Raw genomic sequence first — 25,828 nt, forward strand, 5'->3', positions numbered from 1 at the left:
AGAGAAAGACAATTATCATATGATTTCTCTCATCTATGGAACATAAGAAGTAGGAAGATCGGTAGGGGATGAAAGGGATAAAGAAAGGGGGGGTAAACAGAAGGGGGAGTGAAGCATGGGAGACTATGGACTCTGAGAAACAAACTCAGAGCTTCAGAGGGGAGGGGGGTGGGGGAATGGGATAGACTGGTGATGGGTAGTAAGGAGGGCACATATTGCATGGTGCACTGGGTGTTACATGCAAGTAATGAATCATCGAACCTTGCATCAGAAACCAGGGATGTACTGTATGGTGACTAACATAATGTAATAAAAAAACATAAAAAATAAAAAAAATAAAAAATCATGTTGGGGGATTTCTGGCTATTTAAGTTTAAATTAATTACAATTAAATTAAAAATTCAGTCTCCCAGTTACACTAACCATATTTCAAGTGCTTGACAGCCATCCGTGACTAGTGATTACAGAACATTTCCATTATCACATGAGTGAATAAACAGGACGGTGCTGCCTTATATGTTCTGCATACTAGTTCTTTTCCAAGTATTTGTGTTACAATTCTCTTGCCACTGTGTGACTTGCCCTTAATCTGTTTATGGTGACTTTGGATAAAATGACAGTGTTCATTTAAACACAGTCACTGCTTCCTCCCTTAGGGTCACAGCTCAGGCTCTTTAGTGACTCATGAAGTTCCACCTATCTTGCGATGGTGACCAAAGTTTTCCAAACAATCTTCTAAGAGGCTGTAGCTTTCGCCTTTCCTATTGGTCCTTCAATGCCAGACACGGATTGCTGCGTCCAGTGACTGGTGTTCTACTAGGATAGCGGGCTGTGCCAACACCGTGCCCTGCAACGCTGCCTCCCCCACAGGCCACGTCTGCACACATGTGTGCGTCTGTGTCTGGGCTCCAGGTCCCACTCTGCAGATCCAGCTGCCTGCCCTGGTTCCAAACCAGGCCGTCTTCATGACGACAGCATGATAGTAATTCTTCTTATCCTGGTAGGGCAAATCTTCCCACCTCATTCTTCCTTTCTAAGTACATTTTGAATCCCTTGGCCCTTTAAACTTATATATAAATTTTAGAATTAGCTCATTAAATTCCACCAAAAAAACCTGTTGAAACGACAAGTGTGTTAGTTCTACAGATCAATTTACCCTAACCTTAACCTTTACAACATTTGTTCCGAACCTAAGTTAGGGAACGTTCCTCACTGTAATCACAAGAAGAATCATAGTCTATAATCATAAAAATATAATAAATCCTACTTGGAAATGACATCTATACCAAACCCAAGCTGTAAATCATAACCTGTGGGTTATATTATTCAATATCAGACATGTTGGATTTGGATTTTATTATTTAATATTAGACATGCTGCCCAGTCCTCAATGAAATATGATACATACCAATGTGAAACTCTAAAATCCATATTTAGGTCAAGTTTGGTGAGAATATTAACTGTTACAAAAGAGTTGAGCATGCTGACTTTACCTTGAATAAGTGGGATATAGCGTGCAAGCAGCTTTGCCCGTTTCTTTTCATATCCTTTTTGAGTGATGTCACCTAAAACGACAGGGGCAAAAGATGATTATATTTCCTCCAAAGTTCCAAAGTTTTAGAATGAAAAAATAATTTGTAATGGAGAAAGTGGAAACACTAATATCTCTGATCGCCCACACAACGGAATACTATTCAGCAGTAAAAAGGAATAAACTACCAATAGATACAATCTGGATAAAGCTTCCAGGAGTACTGCTAAGTGAAAGCAGCCTGGCCCAAAGGGCTACACACCGAACTATTTCATTTACAGGATGTTCTGGAAAAGATAAAACTATAGGGACAGAGCAGATGGCAGTTGCCAAGAGATGGGGGTGAGGGAAGGGCTGACTACAATGCGGAACGAGGGGATTTCAGGGGCAACGAAGCCGTTCTGTTTTGATGGTGGTGGCCCGTGACTGCATGTGTTTATCAAAACCCAAGAGAACTACACACTAGGAAGGGTCAATTTTATTGTATATAAATAATACTTTGATTTTTAAAAATTGTGATCATCCCCTAAGAGCAGATTCTAATTCAGAAATGCAGAGTCTAAAAAAATTTAATAAAATTTTAAGAAATAAAAATTTTTAAAGTTAAACATGAAGAAAGAGAAGCAGACTCTGAGGCCATCCCCCAGGATGAGCCTGAGCCAGCATTTTACAAAGCCTGCCAAGTGAGTCCCGCGTAGGCTCATGCGTGCAAGCGCTGGGGAAGAGCCAAAGCACGTCCCCAGGCCAGGACTCAGGAACAGGGACTGCTGTTCTGACAAAGGGTCATAAAGAGGAGTGGCCTAAAGACGAGTTAGAGCAGCCAGGAGCAAGACGGGAAGTGCGTCTTCACGGAGACGCTTCTCAAGCTATGTGCACGGTCTGTTTCCTAGAGAGAACTTGGCGTGCTCAGCGGGAATCCGTCATGTCCTCGAGACTTTATTTAGGCCAGAAATATATATTACAATCTCCACTAGCAGCCTGTTTGGGCAAACTGTCTTCAGGAGAAAGCTCTTGCTGTTTTGAAGCCCTCCTCCCCTCCCAGCCCCTGCCCCAGCCAACGAGCACAAGGCCGGGCCGCTGGCAGTCAGGAGGGCCGGGCCGCCATCCCCGGGGGCCTCACCAGGCCTGTACCTGATCTCTACTGCAGGATTTCTTGCAGCAAAATGTCTCCCACCTAAGTGAACACTCGCTGGAAGTCTCTGGGGAGACATTCATATACCACCCTACGGAAGACGAGTCTGAGGTCGGGAGCACCAGGTCCTGCCCAGAGTGACCGCCAGCTCCCAGGGGGTCTGCAGGGCTTTAGCAACAGCCCCTTCAGCCCGGCCCTCCCCGCTGAGCCTCTCGTGTGTATCTCACCTGCCCCACCTTATTCCCCCACCACCCCTACAGCAAACTAGTCCTCTAATTTGAATTGGTTCTGCAGAATGGACACTGCTTTGTGTCCATGTATTTTTACTTTACCTGAATGGCATGATACTGCAAATCTCACTCTGCCTGTTTTTTCTGCTAAGCACTCCATTTTTAACACCAGCCAGTCCATGACTCAGTGAGCACACCTAGTCCGTGGCTAACGGCCAGTGTCCTTGGGGAGCACTGTCCTTGCCCTACCCACTCACTGCATACTCAGACCCCAAGCCGGGCCAGGGTAGGACTGCAGAATTTAGCTTCTTAATGTTTAACTTGTGAACAACTTTAAAGCACACGTATTTTTTTTAAAGCGATATCTACTAAAAAATTATGCTTCTTTTGAAATATATAAAAATATGTAATTAAGACAAATTGAAATGAAAGCTAAATATTGTTACACAACACTAAAACTGATAAACCCCCATTTAAAAGAAAAACACTGATTTACCAGGATATTTAAAAATTAAGTATTCGTTTCCTAGAAATGGCTTCTTCTTAGGTTTCCATTTCAAATGAACATTTCCATGGTGAAGGGGGAGGGAGCATTCAGAAATGAAACATTAACTCCCTGCTTCACGCCTGTGATATCGCAAAAGTGGTCCCGTGTCTTCTCACTGAACCAGTTGAACAAAACCAAGCTACACATTTCCATGTGTAACCAGTTACCATTTTTCTCATATCCAACTTAGACACGAACCCCACACACCCCTGAATGCCGACTTCTGCCCACACAGACAGCAAGGCAGAATTCCAAAAGAGAATGCAGACACCAAACTAATAAGCTAATAGAAAAGGGACTCAAATCCAAATTTTCTGAACCCAAGTTCAGTAAACATTCAAGAGACAAACAGCAGAGCCAAACTCCCCAACTGCTACACAAACCTGGAGTCGCCCTGACCCGACCGCTGAGGGCATTTCAGCTAGGATAAAGCTCGCCCCTGGCTGAGCACCCAGGTGCCTGGGGGGCTCTGGGAAGACGCCAGGGCCCACCCGTCTCTGGTGGTCTGTGGGCTGCTAGCTGTTCTTACCAGCCCTCCAGGTAGGGGCTATGCTATGCAGCTCAGGTTGACCTCCATTGTTGCCAACCACAGTCATTTAGGATTACAAGTGCAAAATCGCAAATAGTATCTCCAAGTCCCAACCCAGACACCAGGGTTTCAAAAGCCTATTCTCAAAAGCATTCAATAACTCCTTAAGGTCACAGCAACAAGGATAGGCAGAGCACATCATATATAACAACAAATAACAGGAGACAACCTAATTGTTAATTAAAAAAAAAAAGGAAGAAAATATGCTGCCATACATCATTACTACAGAATACTGTTGGCCCTAAAAAAATACCCTGGTATTTGGAAGGTGGGGGATGGGTATCACTTAACACAGATTCATGATATACTCCTGGGTAAAAGCAGCAAGTTGAAAACTACATACATAAAGATTGATTTAATTCTGGTAACAACAAATAAATAAAACCATACATGTGTGTAAGTATTTATTTCTTTGTGTGCAAGAAATGTCTGGAAGGCTGCCCAGCAAATTATTAATTGTGATTTGTTTATGTAGCTTGAGGTGGGTGTGAGAAGTATTTAATTTTTTACTTCATACACTTCTGAATTCTTTACATTTTTAGCACAATAACTGTAATTAAGAATATATGGAAAATAGTTTGATAATGCATTATGGTTTTATAAGATGTTATTGCAGGAAATTGAATTAATTCTATGTACTATTTCTGCAACTTATGAGTCTAAAATTATTTCAAAATAAAAAGTTAAAAATACATGGGAGAGACTACGTAAAATTGGTGTTATTTCTTTTTTAAGTGATAAAATTTGTCAGTGAAACCATCTGGGCTTGCAGATTTATTTTCCAGAAGGTTGGGATTTTTTTCCCTTCTATCTTTTGTTTTATTTTACTTAATTAAACTTCATGTAGACAGCAATTTCAGGTTCACCGCAAAATTGAGGGCAAGATACAGAGAATTCCCATACACCCTGTGTCCCAACACATGCACAGCCTCCCCCCATTATGAACACCCTACGCCAGAGGAGCACATTTGTGCCAACTGATGAACTATACGGATACACAGCAATTACCCAAAGTCCACAGCTGAGCTACGGCTCACTCTTGGAGTTGTACATTCTATGAGTTTGGACAAAAGTATAACAACATATCCATCACTGTGGCATCATACAGAGTATTTTCACTGCCTTAAAAATCCTCTGTGCTCTGCCTATTCACCCCTCCTTCACCCTCAATTCCTGGCAACCACTGATCTTTCTACTGTCTCCACAGTTTTCCAGAATGTCATGGAGTTGTAATCATATAATCACCTTTTCAGATTGACTTCACTTAATGCATTTAAATTTCTTCCATGTTTTTTCGTGGCTTGACAGCTCATTTCCTTTAGTGTTGAATAATATTGCATTGACTGGATGGACCAATTTATTTATCTATCCACCTCCTGAAGGACATCTTGGTTGCTTTCAAATTTTCTGTAAATAACTGTGTGCAGGCTTTTGTGTGGACATGTTTTCAACTCCTTTGGGTAAATACCAAAGAATGTGATTGCTGGGTCATTTAGCGTGTTTCGTGTGGTGAGAAACCACCAGACTGCCTTCCGAGGTGGCCCCACCATCTGCTTTCCAGCAGATGTGAGTGAGCGCCCCTGCCGCTGCACGTCCTCGCCAGCGCTCGCCCTTGTCCATGTTCCGGATTGTGGCCGTTCTCGTAGGTGTGCAGCAGTGTCATTGTTTTACTTTTCCAGCTCCCCAGTGACCTACGAAGTGGAGCATCTTTTCATAAGCTTATCTGCCATCTATATGTCTTCTCTGGTGAAGTGTCTGTTAAGGTCTTTGGACCATTTTTGCATCAGGTTGTTTCCTTACTGTTGAGTTTTAAGAGTTCTTTGTATATTTCGGGTAACAGTCCTTTATCATAAGTGTTTTTTTGGTAAATATTTTCTCCCAGTCAATGGCTTGTCTTCTCTTACTCTTAACATTGTCTTTTGCAAAGCAGAAGTTTTTAATTGTTTAACAGAGTGTTTCTTATCAATTATTTATGTCAAGGATTGTGCCTTTGGTGTTGTATCTAAAAGTCATCACCATACCTAAGGTCGTCTAGGTTTTTTTCCATGTTATCTTCTATTTATCTTCTAGTTTTATAGTTTTACATTTTTACATTTAGGGATGAGATCTGTTTTGAGTTGACTTTTTGTGAGGGGTCCATACCTAGGTTCATTTTTTTGAGTGTGGATGTCCAGTTGTTCCAGCACCATTCGTTGGAAAGACCATCTTTGTTCCACTGTAGAGCCTTTGCTCTTCTGTCAAAGATGAATTGGCTATATTTATGTGGGTCTATTTCTGGCTTCTCTAGTCTGCTCCACTGATCTACTATTTCTTCTGTTGACAACACCACACTGTCTGGATTACTATAGCTTTACAATAAATTCTGAAATCAGAGAGTGTCAGTCTTCTAACTTTGTTCACTTCCTTCAAAATTGTGTTGCTATTCTGGGCCTTTCCCTCTCCCTATAAACTTTAGAACCAGTTTGTTGATATGTACAAAATAACTTGCTGATATTTTGATTGGGACTACATTGAATCTATTGATCAACTTGGGAAGAACTGACACCTTAACAATATTGTCTTCCTATCCATGAACATAGAATACCTCTCCACTTATTTAGTTCTTTGATTTCTTTCATCAGTATTTTGTAGTTTTCCTCATACAGATCTTGTACATATTTTGTTTGCCTTATACCTAAGTATTTAACTTGGGAGGTGCTAATGTAAATGGTATTGTGTTTTTAACCTCAAATTCCACTTGTTCAGTGCTAGTATATAGGCAAGTGACTGACTTGCATGTTAATCTTGAGTCATGCAAACTTGCTGTAACTGTGTATTAGTTTCAGGGGTTTTTTTGGCAGGGAGGAGGGCTTATTAGTTCTTTTGGATTTTCTTTTTTCTTTTTCTGTTTTTTTTTTTAAGAGTTCAATTATTTATCTGACAGAGAGTTAGAGAGAGAGCACAAGTAGGCAGAGCTGCACGCAGAGGGAGAGGGAGAAGCAGGCTCCCCACAAAACAGTGAGCCCGACGCGGGACTTGATCCCAGGACCCCGGGATCATGACCTGAGCCAAAGGCAGCCTCTTAACCGACTGAGACACCAAGGCACCCCTCTCTCTTTTTTTCTTAATTAGCCTAGCTAAAGATCTATCAGTTTTATTGACTTTCAAAGAACCAGGTTTTCTATTGATTTCTGGTTTTCGGTTTCATTGATTTCTAGTCTAATTCTTATTATTTCTTCTATTCTATTTACTTTTTAATTTGCTCTTCTTATTATAGTTTCCTAGGGAAGAATCTTAGGTTACTGATCTTTTAAATTGAGATATAATTGACATATAACATTAGCCTCATACATATTTGTAGGTATTGTGAAATGAACACAATTAAGTATAGTCAGCCATCATCACACAGTTACATTTTTTTTTCTTGTGATAAGAACTTTTAAGACCTACTCTCTTAGCAACTTTCAAATACCACCAATCTGTTCTCTGTATCTATGAGCTCTGTTTGTTTTGTTAGATACCACATATAAGTGAGATCATAAGGTATATGTCTTTCTCTGCCTAACTTATTTCACTTAGCATAATGCCCCCAATGTCCATCTAGTCACTGACTTTTGATCTTTCTTCTTAATGCTGTAAGTTTCCCTTTAAGTACTGCTTTTGCTGCATCCCATAAATTAGGTCAGCTGTGTTTTTATTTTCATGTAGTACAAAATATTTCAGAATCTCTCATGAATTTCTCTTTTGACCTGTGTTATTTAGAAGTATGCTGTTTAATCTCTACATATCTTGAGTTCTCTTCACTACTGATTTTTAGTTCAATTCTGTTGTGGTCTGAGAAAAGACACTGTATGATTTCAATTCCTTTAAATTTGTGAAGATGTGTTTTATGGCCCAGAATGTGGTCTCTCTTGGTGAATGCTTCATGTGGGCTTGAGAAGAATGTGCATTCTTCTGCTGTTGGATAAAACAGTCTCTAGATATCCATTATATCCAGTGGACAGATGATGCTGTTCAATTCAACTGTGTCCTTACTGATTTTTCTGCCTGCTGGGTCCTTTTCTGATAGAGGGGTGTTGAAGTCTCCAACTGTGATAGTAGAATCATCTGTTTTTCTTTGCAATTCTATTTGTTTTTGCTTCACATAGTCTGATGCCCCACTGTTAGGCACATGCACATTAAAGATGCACCCCCAGGGCATTCACCTGCCAGAAGCAAAAGTAAACCCTTTATGGAGAAACACAGAAACATCTAGAGTCACAAATCATTGCTACACCTACAGTCTCTGGCCTACAGGCAACAGGAAGCTGTGACTACAATCCATGAAAACCAATAGATAATAGGAAGATACAGACAGGGAATCCACATAATGGAACTTTAAAATAACCACGATCAATATGTTTAAGGAATTAAAAAGCAGGACTGTGATTTAAAAAAAAGAAAAAAGAAAATTCTACACCCGAAAAATACTATATCTCAAATCCAGGAATAAATTTAATGAATGATAAATATATGACCTCTACACAGAAACTAAAAACACAGGGCACCTGGGAGGCTCAGTCGGTTAAGCCTCTGACTTCCACTCAGGTCACGACCCCGGGGTCGTGGGATCGAGCCCCATGTGGGTTCTGCACACTCAACGAGGAGTCTGCTTCTCCCTCTCCCTCTGCCCCGCCCCCGCTCATGCTCACTTTCTCTGTCTCATTAGTTAATAAACTAAAAGTACTACTGAGGTAAAGTTTGAAAGACCTAAAAAATGAAGTGATGCAGCATGTTCCTGGGTCTGCACACTCAATACCGTAACGATGCCTTTCTGTCCAACTGAATCTTTAGAGTCTGAGTAATTATAATCAAAACTCTTGCAGGGTTTGTGTGTGTGTAGAAATAGACAAGCTGATGCTAAAATGTACATGGAAAAATGCCAAGGGCCAAGATTAGCAAACGAAACTTGAGAAATAAAAAGGGACGAGTTTGACCAGACACAGACAGACGCCGAGAAGCTACAGACATGCAGTGCGGTGAGATGCTAAGATGGACAAGGACAGCAACGCAGCAGCAGCCAGTCCAGAGCAGCAGGGAAAAGACGGCCCTTTCCACAGATACGCCGGGACAACAGAGTAGCCACACAAAACAGAAAGGAAATGACTCTTTTCTCACAAAATTCAACTCCAGGTGGATTATGTGTCTCAATGTGACAGATCAATAAAGCTCTTAAAAAATAATTTAAAAGAATATCTTCAGGGCCATGAGGTGGGGGAAGAACTCTTACATAGGACACACAGATTACTCACCATGAAGGAAAAAGCAAACATTTCAGACCTCCAATGTAACTCACAAAGATGTGACATGGAACAAAAAAGAAAAAGAAAACATCTTCTCTGAGTACGCTGCAGACGTGGGGCTGAGTGGACGCAGGTCCTGCAGCTGCTAACAAATTCCCACAAGCTTAGCTTCAAACAAGACAAACTCACTCCCTATTGTTCTGGAGGCCGAAGTCCAAAGTCAGTGTCACTGAGCCAGCATCAGGCGGCAAAAAGGCTGCAGTAACTCTGAAGACGCTAGGGGAGAATCCATTCTTGGGCTCTTCCAGCCTTCCTGACATGGGGCCACATCACTCCAGTCTCTGCCTTGGTGCCCACCTGCCTCCCCCTCCATGTGTGCATCGGATCTCCCTCTGCCCCTCTCTCTTCTAAAGACACCTTCAATGGCATGTAAATTCCACCCCAAACATCCAGGTAACTCATCTCAACATCCTCTATCACATACACAAAGACTCTCTCCAAATATGGTGACGTTCATAGGTTCCAAGGGTTATGATGTGATTCGGCAGCTGGGGGGGGGTACCAATAAATGCATGACAATGACAGACCAATAAAAACCACGCGTGAGTCCTTAGAATTGCTGTGCTCTCAGGAAGAACACGTACTTCGTTGAGTCACTCTGGGAAGGGCAAAAGTCTCTAGGCCAACGATGCCAGATTTACCCTAGCAACGTGGCTGTACAGATAAACGGAATGACCATTTGTATACGTCTATGGTCCAGCAGCAGCACACTGACCTACAGAATAAGAGAGAAGCTGACCCAGAGTAAGCTGACAGTGAGATTCATACCAAACCTGCCCTGATCCGCCCTGGGTCCGCTTACTCCAAAACTGAGCTCACTTGGACCCTATGCCTCCCTCCAGCAGCCGCCATGTGAGCCTGCTTGGGACCGAAGGCGCTCTCCATTCCTCTTCTCCTGAGCTCTTCCCTGTGCTGGCTCGCGTGTGTGCTCCTGGGCTGAGGCCTCAAGGCCTCCCCTGGGGAACCCTTCTCCACGTGGTCATCCTCCATTACTTTCAAAAAATACACGCAGGACTGCATGGCAAATGGTGGATGTATGTCATTAAACATATGTCAAAACCCACAGAATCTACAACACCATAAGGTAACTCAGGGCGCTGGGTAATGACGTGCCAGCGTAGGCTTGCTGACAGAACAAATGTACACTGTGATAGTGCAGGAATGTGCATGTGTGGGAATAGGGGTGCACAGGAACTCTGTGCTTTCCACGCAATTTGGCTGTGAACATAAAACTGCTCTAAAAAATAGTTTACTAATTTAAAAAATATACACTCGGGAAAAAAATTAATACACCATGGTGTAATCATGTAAGATTGCCCCAAAGCCGCTAGTTAGAAAGAGTCAGAGCTATATGTATTAACATAATCATTACCATAATTCTAAAAACATAACATTGAGATTAAAAGCAAGTTCCAGAAGGACTCATATAGATGATTTATGTAATGTTTTAAACCATGCAAAACAGCACTATAGACTGTTTAAGGATATATGGAAATGCAATACAATGATCCAACACCAAGTTCAGGGGGGGCTGGGGGAAGGGGAATAGAGTCAGAGTGAGTGTGGCTTACTCTCTCTCTGAAATGGTTCTGTGCAAAGGATCTGAAGTTAATATGACAAAATATTAATTTTTTGAAAAATCAGGTAGTAGGTACATCAGTGTGTATACCATGATTCTCTCAATTTTTCTGTATGGTTGAAAGATCACAAATATTAGAAAAAAGATTAAACAAGAAGCAGTCAACCACACTCCACAGTTTCTGACTGCTCCGTGCAAATGTCGGCCTTCTATTCTCCAGTCCTCATGAGCTTAATCTAAATTATCCCATTTAACCGAAGTAAGGTCCTGAACATCCATTTAGGACATACAAGGAGACAGACAGCAGTGCCACAGAGAAAGGTAACAAGGTTCTTCCATAAAAATATAGCTCTTGGGGGCGCCTGGGTGGCACAGCGGTTAAGCGTCTGCCTTCGGCTCAGGGCATGATCCAGGCATTGTGGGATCGAGCCCCACATCAGGCTCCTCCGCTGGGAGCCTGCTTCTTCCTCTCCCACTCCCCCCTGCTTGTGTTCCCTCTCTCGCTGGCTGTCTCTATCTCTGTCAAATAGATAAATAAAATCTTAAAAAAAAAAATATATAGCTCTTGGGGGGGCGCCTGGGTGGCTCGGTTGGTTGGGCATCCGACTCCCAATTTTGGCTCAGGTCCTGATCTCCAAGTCATGGGACTGAGCCCTGCGTGGGGCTCTGTCCTTGGTGCACAGTCTGCTTCCTTCTCCCTCTGCTCCCCCCTCCCCATGTACTCTCTCTCTCAGATAGATAAATAAACAAAAGCTTAAAAAATATACAGCTCTTGGCTACCAAGTTTGTATTACATAAATGTGTAAATAGGCAATAAACCTTTTAACAGTAGCAGACAGGCTGGCTCAGCCGGTAGAGCATCTGACTCTTGATCTCAGGGTCGTGAGTTCCAGCCCCACATTGGGTGTAGAGATTCCTTTTAAAAATAAAACAGGGGCGCCTGGGTAGCGCAGTCGTTAAGCGTCGGCCTGCCGTGATCCCGGCGTTCCGGGATCGAGTCCCACGTCAGGCTCCTCCGCGGGGAGCCTGCTTCTTCCTCTCCCACTCCCCCTGCTTGTGTTCCCTCTCTCGCTGGCTGTCTCTCTGTCACATAAATAAATAAAATCTTTAAAAAAATAAAAAAATAAAAATAAAACAAAATAAAAAAAATAAAAGAATCATTCTGACTGCTATTTCAAAAATAATTAAAAAATAAAAATGAAAATAGCAGACATTCAATGCAAGAATGCTTTTAAGCATTACTTGGTGAGACAGAGTCACACGAGGGTATGATTCTCATTGGACACTCAGGATCGGAACTTAGAATACTCTTCCAGCCAGAAGGAGAACTTAACTACCACCCACTCTGGTGCTTTTCCAACTTCTCAGCTGCACGTGTTCTATCCTTCTCCTCAAGTGAGCTCTCCTGAGGAAGCTCAGTGCAGAGTCTGTTCTGGCAGAGGCTGGGCCGAGGCCTGCCCTCTAAGCTCCGTCCCCACCAGAAGACCGGCCACCCTTCTGAGGGAGGGGCATGGGGGCTCCGGAAAAGCCCTGGACGCTACACCCTCCCCTCACCACCACCTCCCCACTGCCATCGCTCCCCCAGCTCGGCTCAAAGAACACACTGACCGTCTGTTACTGCTCTGCCCCATTTGCCGTCTTCCCGACCTACATGCCGCTTGCTGTTCTGATGTGCCTTTCTGACTTTCCAGAATCTACATGGCTGTGAATCTCTTTTTAATTCTAAAAATTTTTACCATTTCAGGGCACCTGGCTGGATCGGTCAGAGAAGCCTGAGATGCTTCATCTCTGGGTCGTGAGTTTGAGTCCTACGTCAGTCATAGAGGTTACTTAAATAAGTAAACTAATAAACTTTAAAAATTTTTCAAAAAATAAAATTTCTACCATTTCAGTGGGATTTGGGAGGAGTCATCTTTACCTGATGGTGGTCATGAATATCCATTTAACACACCCTCTGTTCCCACAGGCACTTTTTGTAGTGAAGCCTTCTGCCTCACAGATGCCCACCCCCGCCCCCGTCCTCTTCCTGCTGGGGCCCCTTCCTGTCTTTCCTGATGGGTTTGCGTTCCCCAGGTTTGCCCTAGGACCTCTCTGCGTTATTGAGCTCTCCCTACGGGGTCATCATGTTCACGTCAATCACGATTTCCTGCCAATGACTTCCAGATTTCTACTTCTAGATAAGCCTTTCTAGAAAGTACCAGTCCTACATATCCAGATGCCCCCTGGACACCCACACTCTATAGGTACGAAACACACATGTGCTTCCTGAGTTCTCCCTGACCTGTTCTCCGAACAGCTCCCTCATCTCGCAGTCGCCCATCTGGGAAACTCAGGAGCCCTCCCAGACCCTCCAAGGTCTGCTTCTTCACACCGAAACCTGTGTGTTCTACGGCAGACCACTCTCTCCATTCCACGGCCCTAGATCGCGGCCATGTGCTCCTTCACGCTTCTGCTCCCGTTTTTGTGCCCCTCCAGCCCACTCTGCACACGTTGCCAGCAAACGGTGCTGTCGATCATCGCGAGAGAAGAGGAGGAAGGACAGAAAGACAGAGACGTACGAAAGCTCACACGGGAATATCTCAATCGCTGCTTACTGCCTCTAACACCACCACCTGGCTCCACCATTTGTTAAGAACACCCACTTACAATAAAGCACCTAAGAATAGCCACCCCCTTCGCCCTTTTCCAAAAACAGAAAATCGGCCATCTGTTTTCAGGATTTCGTGGGTTCCTGAAAGCACACACGTATCATATTTTAACCTCTCCCATTTCCCCCCAACCGCCGTCAAGTGCAGGGGTAGAAAACTGTGGGGGAGTCACTCACTCGTAATAGAACGCCTTAAATCGGAGCCTACGCTTTGCTGTGCTGTCCACACGGGCTGTGCGAACAGTCGCTGCCCTCACACATTTATTAACTTCCTTCCGTACGGAAGAGTTCTGGCACCACTGTCTAATGATGCTCAGCTATCCCAGGGACTGGTCTGATACTCCCACATAACTCAATACACCATGTTTCTTTATTTATTGCCACAGTTTTAAAATTAATCTTGGTTATCTGGTAGGGAATAAGCCTTAACTTTGTTCTTTTCTTCCCACTTGAAAAATGTCTCAACTCTTCTTGGCATTGTACTCACAAATTCTAGGGTCGGACAATGTAGAGACAAGTTTAGGGACGACACGCATACTTGCAATACTGAGTGCCCTTCTCCACCCCACCACGTGGCACGACACCCCCCGCTCTCCTGTTTCTGGTCTGCCGAAGTTCCTCAGTGATACCTGGTGCATTTCCAAAGCAGAGCTGGCACATCTCTGGTTGGACATTACTGGGTACCGTGTGATTTTGTGGCTATTGTGAAGGGGGGGGCGCTTTTTCCAACGGGTTCTTTTAAACCCATTATTGCTGGTGTGAGGACATGTTCCTGACTCCGCAGGACGGTCCCGCACCAGCATCGGTGCGGCAATCTCATTAGCGCTCATACTTCACTGATTCTCAGGGATTTGTCTGTGTAAGCAAACTTACAAAGAGTTTTGTCTTTTCCTTACCAACTGTAATATTAATAGAAGTTTATATGGACAGATCTTTATTATATTCCTAATTTTATGGGAGTATTTTAAAATTTGAAGTTTTAAAGATTTTCAAAAATTTATTTATTTGACAGAGAGAGACAGAGAGCGCACAACCCCAGGGAGCAGCAGAGGGAGAGGGAGAAGCAGGCTCCCCAAGAAGCAGGGAGCCTGATGCAGGACTCAATCCCAGGATTGACCCTGAGATCATGACCTGAGCTGAAGGCAGACGCTTAATTGACTGAGCCACCCAGGCCCCTAAAATTTTAAGTTTTAAATTTACATTTTAATTAATTAAAAGTCAATTAAATTGACTTTTCAGTTCCCCAATCCCACTAGCCACATTTCAAGTGTTTCACAGACGCACAGTAGGGGCTGCCCTGCTATCGGTGGCCGTGGCGGCTACGGCACAAACCGTTGCCACCAGCACAGAAGCTTCTACGCGCCACACCGGAGCGGACAGGTGCCTGTCTTAATCCTGCTCACCCACACACCCGTAACACACATCTGGCTGCAGGAGGCGTCTGAGTTTCTCTCAACACTGGTCAGGACTCCAGAAAGCCCAGTCCAATTTCTCTACTAGGATGCGTAAACCCTCCCGTACACCAGGCCCCGCCTTTCCCAACCTGCCCTGCCTGCCCGTGTGCCTGGGGAGCACTGTCTGGAAATCCCGCGGCCCATTCAGCTTTGGCTCGTCTTCCTTTGTCTAGCATTTCTTCCCTGCCCTCCTACGACACCCTCCTCACACACGCTCTCACACAAAGCTAGAAGAATCCCTATTTCCTCTGTCCGCCGGCTTGCCCGCGCTGCTCCCCTTCGGGGCCTGCACACACCTTACCGTCTCCGTGTCTTTCAGCCCTCGCTAGGTCACGGGCACCTTGGCACTCGGTCTGTTGCCTGTTGCTGAATGACAGGGTGACACACAGAGTACCTTCCTCTGCTTGGGCTGCCCTAACACAACACCGCAGACGGGGCGGCTTCAACGACAGAAATGTACGTCATCCCCGTTCCGAAGGCTGGGAGTCTGAGCTCAAGGCGTCACCAGCTTTGGTTCTTCCTGTGGCTCTCCCCTTAGCTTGCACGCAGCCGCCTTCTCACCGTGTTCACGCGGCCTCTTCCCTGTGTGCAGGCGCTCCTGCCATCTCCTCCTCTAAAAAGGACACGGGTCCTATTGGATCAGAGCCCACACATACGACTGCATTTAACCTTCATCCCCTCCTTAAAGGACGTGTCTCTAAATAGAGTCACACAGGCGGTTAAGGCTTCAACATACGAATTTGGGGGACACAATTCAGCCCATGATGCCAAGATTACCTAATAATGAGGCCAGGTCATCCCATTTCCATACCCTTTATCTCTAAATGATCCTAATTTTACTGTTTGCTGAAAAGGGCTAATCCACAGCATCCACCTTCGGAGATAAGCAGAGCAAAGAGAGCCCGGGAGTCAAACAGGAACTCTCTATGACATGCTCTTTTGAGTTACTCACCTGCTTCAGCAGCATGAATATGTCCTTTCACATTTCAGATACTCAATTTAAAGGTCTTTTATCAAAGATCCTGGAGAAAAAGTTCCAAAATCTGAAAGGAAATAAAAGATCTTTCTCTGCTATTTCCAAAATGGTATTCTCAAGTCATAAATAGTCAGTGTAAACTGAAGGGACAGGATTTCTACTCTTCCTTTAAAGCTGAGTAACACAAAGCCAAAGTCTGCAAGGAAACCCCTGCACGATTACTGTCCCCAGTGATTACCCAAGGTGCTGCCCCAAGAATCCAGGAAATCTCAAAAACAGAGGCCATTCGTTTCCTGTGTGGAAAAGGACAAGGGACTCTGGATGCATCACTCCAAGTGACTCTTCATCAATAAATGACAGAGACAACTATTTTCAGGTGTTGTGTCTTTCACTGATGACACACGTTTTTCTTTGCCGTGTAGTATATAATTTCCTAGTCTTTGTAGGACGCACGTGCAATATCAGAAATGTTAATCTTCTCTGTGAAGACTGACCCATAAAGACTGTAGTCTTACTCAGAAGCAAGCTTACTGCAAACAAAATGCTACAGCAAAAGTTAGTTTTAAAAGTCCTACTAGCAGAGCAAAGTAATCCAACCCTCCTTCGTCCCACCCTTTCTTCAGCTAGTACAGTGACCACATACTTTGTACGAATTCATTTTTATTTTAAATAAATGTTGCATATCACACCAGGTAAAAGAACACATGAAAAGATGAAATAAAAATGTTTTCAAGAATTACAACTCTTCCGTACTTTCCAACTACAAAGATGGAACACAGCCTGGACCCTGATGAAGAGAGACAGGCATGGTGGCAACACAATGGTGACCGTTCACTGGCGGTGCACAGCGTGAAGTGTGGGTGCTGGTCATGGGGCATGGGGGTGACACCACTCCCTAGGCTCATGTTTCCATGGGGACACGTCACCAGGCAGAGACTCTTCAATCCAGCAGACCAGGGCTCCCACTCGAGTCTCTTTGCAGACTTCTAGGTCCTGGATGATCACCTACCCCACTTGGTGAGACTAAAGGTCTACAGAGAGAAGGGACCAAATGACCAACGGAGGCTCTTCAGAGTGCACGACTCGGACCCCCACACATCCCACACCTCAGCTGAAGGCCTGCCCTGAGGGGAGGCCCTCCCTCAAGACTGCCAACAAGTGCCTCATGTGGCCAGCATAGTCAGCCGGCCAAGAAAGGGTCCCACTGCAGACCCAGCCAGCAGCTCACAGGATGGCAACGCCACTCTCCTCAAGGCCCTTACAACTGTGGAGTGCAGGAGACAGACACGGGACGACATTCTCTGGAGGTGCCTCCTTACAGCAGATACTCCTAAAGGAAAGGAGGAAGCGCTAGGAGTCCTACGCGGGAGGTCAGCTGTAAGTACCACTAGTCAATCTCCGATACAACTAGCTTTTAATTAGTAGCCAGGAATCAGGTTAGGCACAAACGCCTATTAAACTAACAGGGAAGGTGTTATAAGCATCAGGATAGCAAATGCGTGATATTCACGGTACCCGTTACCTGAATGAAGCATTTAATAAACAAGGGCGTCCTGAGAGCGGGAAAAATTCAGTTCAATACCCACGGACCAACAACCATGTGACAGGCACAATCTCCAAGTGCAGACCACTGATAAGGCAGACGCTTACACCCGCACCACCACACAAATCAGCCTTTCAACCTGGGTCTAGACCAGAGAGCCCATATGGCAGTTTAGGGCCTCTGAGAAGCAGATGCTAAGACAGAACAGACATGCAAGAGACTTAGGAGAGAAATGCCTGTGAAGGGGAACGGGTGTGGGGGGGAGGCAAGCAGGAGGCTGGAGAGCTGACACGATACAGGGGATCCCTTGTAGAGGCAGAGGAAAGGAAGACAGGTTGGGCAGGAAAAGCCTTAGGCCCCATGCAGCTCTAAGAAAGTTTGAGGCCAGCATGGGTCCTTGAGCCAAAGTCCCCAGCAGGAGCCACAGGCTCCCAGGACCAAGCCTGCCTTTGTATTCCTGCAACAGAAGTGTGGGCTCAGCGTGAAGGTGGCATGGACCCACAGCCCAGAGGGGAGGCCCCGGGTGGATCACGGCCACCTCGGGGCCCGGAACAGCCTTCTAGATGGCACTTGAGACTTCAGCTGCTCACCAGCGGGGATTACGCTGGTAGCTTCTTCCCGGTAGTCTAAGCAACCAAACCAAATCCTGAGTCAATGGCCCCCTAAGACACAGATCTGTCCTGCTAATGAATGGCTTCGCTGAGTCTGGAAACCGTTACCAATAAAGCTAAGTATTCGAACAAGAACAGATGATTGTTGATTTACAACTGAAAATAGGGGCGCCTGGATGGCTCGGGCGGTGGAGCGTGCCACTCTTGATCTTGGGGTCATGATTTCGAGCCCCACATTGGGCATAGAGATTACTTAAAGAAATAATAAGTTTTTAATAAAATCTTTAAAAAAAAAGAAATAATAAGTTTTAAAAAACTGAAAATAAACACCATGTGTAGTTTTTACTTTTATTAATTAAACAATCACTCATTAAAATGCCTAAAATATGCTAGGTGCTGAGGACACAAAGAAGAACAGTTTAAAACTTCCTCTTGAAGTGTTCCCTATGACGTAACAAAGCAAAGCAAGCAAACAAAGAAATACAATCGTGTGATAAATCCTACAGGAGGGATACAGTGAGCACTACAGGGACACGGAGCAGCAGGCACCTCACCAGAGAAAGGGGGTGTTTCTCAGAGGAAGGCAGAACTTCAAAGAGAAAGTGGAGTTTAAACAAAGGCAGGAATTCAACAGTACAGAATAGTTGGCAGTGAACTGTATGTGCAAAGGGTTAGGATATTAAAACTGAAATTATAGTATTGATACTCTTTTCAAAATATATAAATCAAAATTCTGTAAAGAAAAAAAAATTTTGGAAGGAAAAACTGTGCCAGGATGATTCACTACGAAAAAATTCTAAAGGGAATATTCCTGAATCATGTGAAGTGGGACATACAAGCAATTAGTAAGATAACTTTCAGAAATTTTCAAACACGTTTTATAAATTGAAACATCTCATTATCTTTACAAATATAAACAGAAATCCTTACTATGCCAGTAACAGCTAAGAAATTTGTTACAAAAAGTATAAAGAAATATACAACGACATTTGGGTATTTCCTTAAAAGTTCTGTTAGAGTTGCGTGGACTAGCGCTTCTTAAAGGTTTTGGACTCAGGACGCTCTTAAAAATTACTGAGGCCCCTGAAGAGCTTTTGTGTGTGTGTGTGTGTGTGTGTGTGTGTGTGTGTGTGTGTGTGTGTGTTATATAATCAACATTTACCATATTAGAAATTAAAACAGTGAAATTTTTTAAATATTTAATTCATTCAAATTTGTTTATAATAAACCATATTAACATATCTACATTTTAATAAAAAAGGATAGATTTCCAAAGCCAAAAACATTCAGTGAGTACAGGTATTATTTTACTTTAACAAGTCCCTTTACTAACTGGCTCCGTAGACAACAATTGGGTGGATTCTCTCATCTGCTTCAGCATTCAACCTGTTGCAATCTGCGGCTTTGTCAGAAGTCTACAAGGCGAGTCCAACAGACGGATGTTGGACAAGGGCGGAGTGTGTCAGTAGCCTTTACGGACCATTGTGCACACTCTTCAATACCACACCGCCCCAACTAGGCACGTGGTAGTTTTTCACGGAATAGCTGCAGTGTAGAGTCTAGGGAGTCTAAAACCCTACCAGTGAACTTCTCGTACTGTTGTGTTACAACCCGATGGTCTATATTTTGAATGGTCTATACCTTTTCACCTGTGCACAAATTTGTAACACGACACACTGGTATTTAGAAAATACTGGTTCACAGAATTATGCAGATCTCCCTAATGTTGACACATTTCATTATATGATATCAAAAACTGACATTAATCTCATCAAAAAAGTATTTAAGTTATGAGAGGCTGTCAGGCTCATGGTGCAGATAAGTTTCATAAAATTTTAAATTTTGCTCAAAAGTACAAATCTTATCATGACCATAAATTCTGACAGCTGTTCTCGTTCATTTATGTTCCAGAAAATGTCCACCAGATATCCAAGTCTTGGTAACTGCAGTTTGTCCAACACCCGTTTTTCCAGTAAACATGGCATTCTGCGACAAAAGTGGTTCATTCACTTTGCAACTCAAGATGCCCAAGTGCCGTTCCTCACAACAGGCCCTGGAGCTCACTGTGGCACTGCCCATTTCCTCACATGGACTATTAAAAAGATGGGTATTCAAGGGTTGAGTTTAAGAAAATTAATTTTTTTTAAAGATTTATTTATTCAACAGAGATAGAGACAGCCAGCGAGAGAGGGAACACAAGCAGGGGGAGTGGGAGAGGAAGAAGCAGGCTCATAGCAGAGGAGCCTGATGTGGGGCTCGATCCCATAACGCCGGGATCACGCCCTGAGCCGAAGGCAGATGCTTAACCGCTGTGCCACCCAGGCGCCCCAAGAAAACTAATTTTTATTGTCATCAAGGAAGGATACATTTAAGTGAAAGTGGTACCTTTTTTTGCTGCTGGGCAGGGAGTTGGTGAGGAACACAATGACAGTCAGTACCATCAGGGCCCTGGCCTTGATTAAGGTACCAGCATTGCTTCTCCACCATCAGAACAAACACAGAAAACAGAAATGACATTTTAGTGTCACTATGAAAATAGTCTTCCTTCACAGGCGCCCAGAAAAGGTCTCAGGGACCCCCAGAGGAATCATGGCAGATTACTTCTGGAAGGAAACCCAGGAAATGGACACCAGAGAACACCTGGCCGGGGGGGGGGGGGGGCCCNGGGTGGCACCACACACACTCACACACACTCACACTCACTCACTCTACCCCACATTTCCTTTTAACTGTTTCACTTCTCTGTCCCTGTATCTGCATTACTTTTTAATAAAACAGTGTGCAAAGCTGATCAATGGAGAAACAGAGCTAACCCTGACCTTTGACAGCTAAAACATTAGCTAGTACCCAGTGGGCACTTAACAATTACTGAACGCACGAATGTATACAAAAAACGGATACAAAAAACCAAAAGTGGCAAGAATCCCAAAGGTGGGGGCAAGTGTGATAAGACTTCCAAGAAAATAGCCACATCAGAGATGATCAGGAAAGGCTCAAAATAAGAAGCATTTGGGCTGGGCTTTGATGGCTGAAAAGAATTTGCGGACATGAGAATTTTAATATACTACAAAATATTTAGGAAGCACAAATGTTTAGTGACGTAAAGGCAATGTTCGGGTACTATTCTGAAAACTGAGAATTATATCACTAATTACAGACATTAAAGACATTTAACAAGGAGAAAAGGTTTGTGAAGAAGTCCCTTCCTCCACGCCTACAGAGCTTTTCCCCTTTTTGTTTGCCTGCATCCAGGCTGAGGCCTCTGCATTAACAAAATGCAATAAAACACGAAAGAGACTAAAGGTAAAGCTTTGAAATAGACCTATTAACCAGAAGAGGAATAAAGAAACAGGAGTGGAACAAAGGCAGTTGGCTGCGTAGGAATTTCCTTTCTAAACCACTGCAGGCCATCCCACAAAGACTGACGTGACCCCACCACCCAGGTCTCTAAAGCAGCTCAGCACCACCAGCCCCGAGACACTGCACAGCACCAAACGGGCGGTGAGGGGTTGAGGAGGCAAGCTGCCACTATGGTAGTTACCTAAAGCACCAGTGCTTGTGAATTAATTCTATTTAAAGTCAAAGTTACACGTGTAATAACCTCATTTTCATCCACGAACACTCTCATACGCTTTGAGGAGCCGTATGTGTGAATTCTGTGGGGGCTCATGGCACGGGGTTGGGGGGTGTCTAAGAAGAGTGGGGTTCTGCATAGCTCCACCTTTCATCCTCATCTTAATTTGAAGGAGATCCTAGGAAGGATGCAAGAGCCGGGAAAGTTAGGGGTCAAGACCAGAGTTGTGCCTTATTTCCCTCTTGGGAATCCATAACATAAAGCCAACAAACCTGCCGTGTAGGAAAAAATGAGTGTATTCTGAGAGCAGAACCCTCCCCCGCCCTCTGCCAAGGGCTGGCCCGTTACAGTGGTTAATGGTGACAATCCAGTGAGGGTGCTGGAGAACAGGGCCACACGTGAGTTATGAACAAAGGCAGGGCCGTGCTTTCAACTAGTCACTACTGGTATACGGGCCAAAGGAAGTTGTGCAGGATTTTCCAGATTATCCAGGTATCTATACTACCAGTCTCCATGTGGGCAGCATTTTGTCTGTTAAGTTCCTCTTCCCCCTAACCTGCCTAGCGCGGTGTAAACGCTAGATTTTATGCAAGTTCTCATCCAGACACATGTGAGCACTGTGAAGTCATCCTATTTTGACATTACTTTATTCTGAATTAGAAGTTGATCCCCTCCACACACAATCGGGGGAGGGGAAGCACAGGATGAAGAGTCCCACTTCCTACTTGTACTTGATCAAAATTTAAAAGCGATGACAAGACTAACCTGGGTTGCTTCAGGACTGTGCCCCATCAGTAATACCTTCCTTTAATTATATAAACAAAACACCTTACCAGTTTCAAGGCGCGTTCGCGTACTCTATCTGACTGAATCTCTACAAGAACTACGGGATGTCCATACGGCTGCTGCTCACCTCCTCTGACACCGACCAAACCCAAGCTCAGAGCTGCTGTCGTCCAACGGAAGTTCGGGGGCGCGCACCGGAAGCCAGCCGCTGCGCGAAGACGCCCAAGGTCAGCCTAAGACGCGGTCCCTATCACAAAGCATCTCCAAGTCCACAGGGAGGCCCTGTATCAACACAACCACTACGCAAACTGAAAAAGCCAGCATCCAAGGTGTGGGAACACCCTGGGAGCAGGGCCAAGTGTGACTGTGCCTGAATAATCACTGACCTACTTGGGCCAAAAGAAAGGTGTCAGGAGAGTCTAGAAGCTGGGACACAGGCCAGGGCTCCTGCCTCCCCGGTGCAATGCACTCTGTCCCTTCTTAAGGCTCTGTTCACACCCTTCCCGGCCTAAGCTAGCTGTCCAGTTCTCCCCACTCACATCCAACCCTACACCCTGTCCTCATCTCTACCTCCTCCACACACATGAGGACAGCACACACGGAGGCAATAGACAGCGTTTTTTTCATTTAAGTACTTGTTCCGTCGTACAAATTATGAAGTTCTTTGAGGAAAGGGTCCAATCTCATCTGTCAACTCCCAGAAAGCGCTCAACCATACAACCACAAAACAACAGGAATTGAGGGAATAAGAAATACATTGGAGCAGAAATTAGGAGCAATCTGCAAAAACATATCTGAGATGGGTAAAGTCTGCATCTCCGTGATTTTCCCTTGATGAAGGACTGTAACAAATTCGCGACAGTACTTCCTGTCACCACCATTCCTAATTTGAGTTTTTCAGACTTCTCAAGAGCATCTAATCACAAAGAATTCTCAAATCCTCCCACTTCTTATTGCACTTCCATTTTTAAAAAAAGTGTCATATATCATAAACTTTAAAAAATTTCAATGTTGAATTCAAAGCAGCTGCAAGTAGATGCTGGATTATCTGTAAAACAAAGGAAACAACCGGGCCTTCCACTCTGAGCTTGGCGAGGATTAAATGAGTAAGTCCAAGCAAGCACATACTTATTTAGACAGTTCTTCCAAAAACTCACAGCCCCAACCTGAGCCCACTTCTCAACCTGAAACTTAAAAGAATAACTGGACTCAGAAAACGGATTCCTAAAAACTGAAAATGGATTTAAGTTTCAAAAACAGAATTAAACATTTAGATGTGTTTCCTCAAAGGCCACTGGCTGCCCTGATAACTGGGCAAGAATTTACTCTGCAATGAATCCAAACAGAACAGCAGGACCCAAGTCTCGGGAAGAGATCATTCTAGATGCCAAGCCACCCACCTCTGAAGTGCAATAACTCCAGTCTACTTTTAACAAATAACCATTCATTGAACTTTTTTTAATTTTAAAAATTCCAGAAATGGGGCAACAACCTCATTCTAAGAGTTCAGTGCTATGCACATGTTCTTCTAGCCTGAAGGACGCAGACAGGCAGGTGCTGTTACAACCCTGTAATGGGGGGGTGGGCACGGGACACACAGGCTGGAGGTGGGCTCACAGGTCCTGGGTACAGCCACCGTCAGGAAGCCCAGACCTGGAGCCTGAAGCTCAGACAAACACCGGTTTACCACTTGGACAAAAATGGTCATTCCCATCGAGACTCACGTGCTTGAGGCCAAACCACCCAAACCGCAGAGCTCGGTGACCCCGCCGGAAACCCAAAGGCTGGCAGCGCGGGGGTGGGGGGGGGAGGCGGTTTCCAGATCTCCAGGTGAGGGCCAGGTGGGGGTCCGGGCCGGGTCTGGGGTCCGGGATGAGGGCCGGGGTCCAGGGTCCCGGGGTCTGCGGTGAGGGCCAGGCGGGGGTCCAGGCCAGGGTCTGCGGCGAAGGGCCGGGCGGAATCCGGGGTCCCGGTGTCCGGGCCGGGCAGGGGTTCGGGCTGGGGTCTGGGGTCCCGGATGAGGGCTGGGCAGGGGTAAGGGCCGGGGTCTGGGGTCCCAGGGTCACGGCCGGACGGGGTCCCGGCGTCCGGGGCGAGGGCCGGGTGGGATCCGGGCCGCTCACCTTCCGACAGCTCCAGCTCCAGCTCGGCCAGGCTCTCCCGCACCTCGGCGGGCAGCGGCACCGCCCTCCAGCGGACACCCGCGGTCGGCCATGGCCCGCTCTGGCCGCGCCCCGCGGACAACCAGGCCGGAACACGCCCGGGAGGGGCTGGGGCCGCGGTCCCGGGGGGAGCAGGGCCGGGCGGCGGCGGCGGCGGGCGAAGGTTACCTCGCTCCCCTCAGCCCCGCGACCCGCATCTGCCCGGCGGGGAGCTGAAGCGGCGGGATAGGGGCGCGGCCGGAGCGGCTGCGCACCGGCGCGGGCGCGGGCACGAGCGCGGGCTCCGCCGCCACCCCGCGCGCCCCCGATCTCCCGGCTCCCCACACGGACTGCGCGTGTGCGGCGGGAAGGGCGGGAGGAGAGTGCGCATGCGCGGCAGGTCGTGGGCCGGGCTTGGAGCGCCCGGCCCGCCCAGCAACACCGAAGGCTCGCTGCCATTGGCCCCGAGGATGCGGGGCGTGCCCTGCGGAGTCCCACTGGGGGCGGCGGGCAGGTGAGCTGGGCTCCTGGACCAGCTCTCTGCTTGGGCCGCAGCACCGGCGGGGTTCGGCGCTGTCGCCCACCCGGGTTGGGGTCTGGGGTCCACGGGCCTGCCCAGGCACTAGCCGGTGGGATGACCACAGCCCGTTAGTTCAAGTGTTCCGTTCAGCGGCTCTTGGCGCTTTCCGCCGATTCCCAGTAGCCTTGCTGGACACCCTCTGCGCACTTTGAATACCTGCTGGAATAATACCTGCTGGAATATTGGCAGAGACCTACATGGGTCCCCCTGTGAGCCAAACATTTATTTGTTCCAGGCTTTCATACGTGTTAACTCCTTTACTTTCTCAACCGCAGCAGAAGGTATGATACTGACCAGGAATGAGCTCCAGCAGCCATTTCAGACCATGAGGTGATCGTAGGAAATGGGAGGACAGGCACAGGGGAGCGCCAACCCATGAGGAGCCTGGGAGCTTGCTGGAGCTGAACTGGGAGGCCCAGGAATCCGGAAAGGGGAAGTGTGTCTGCAGGGTGCACCTGAAGGAGCCGGCCCCCCAAAACTAAGGGGAAGTGTGCAAGGGTGGCTTGGAGTGGCTGTGCCCAAGGTCGTATGCTCCCTGGAGCAGTACACAGCTGGTGACTGAATGGAGTATAAAGATCTGGCCAAAT

General features: G+C 45.8%; 1 protein-coding gene across 1 annotated transcript in view; it reads right to left on the bottom strand.

Annotated features, from left to right (window-relative positions):
• The window catches only part of DIP2A (disco interacting protein 2 homolog A), an 87,721-nt gene extending 62,722 nt beyond the window's left edge, over positions 1-24,999 (bottom strand). Inside the window, 3 exon segments of the mRNA XM_034654093.1 lie at positions 1,494-1,565; positions 24,644-24,707; positions 24,709-24,999. Of these exon segments, the coding sequence (XP_034509984.1) occupies positions 1,494-1,565; positions 24,644-24,707; positions 24,709-24,735 (163 nt within the window). The 5' untranslated portion in view covers positions 24,736-24,999.
• Positions 25,000-25,828: the final 829 nt, after the last annotated feature.

Source organism: Ailuropoda melanoleuca, chromosome 1 (genome assembly GCF_002007445.2).
Source record: "Ailuropoda melanoleuca isolate Jingjing chromosome 1, ASM200744v2, whole genome shotgun sequence".
Lineage (NCBI taxonomy): Eukaryota > Metazoa > Chordata > Mammalia > Carnivora > Ursidae > Ailuropoda > Ailuropoda melanoleuca.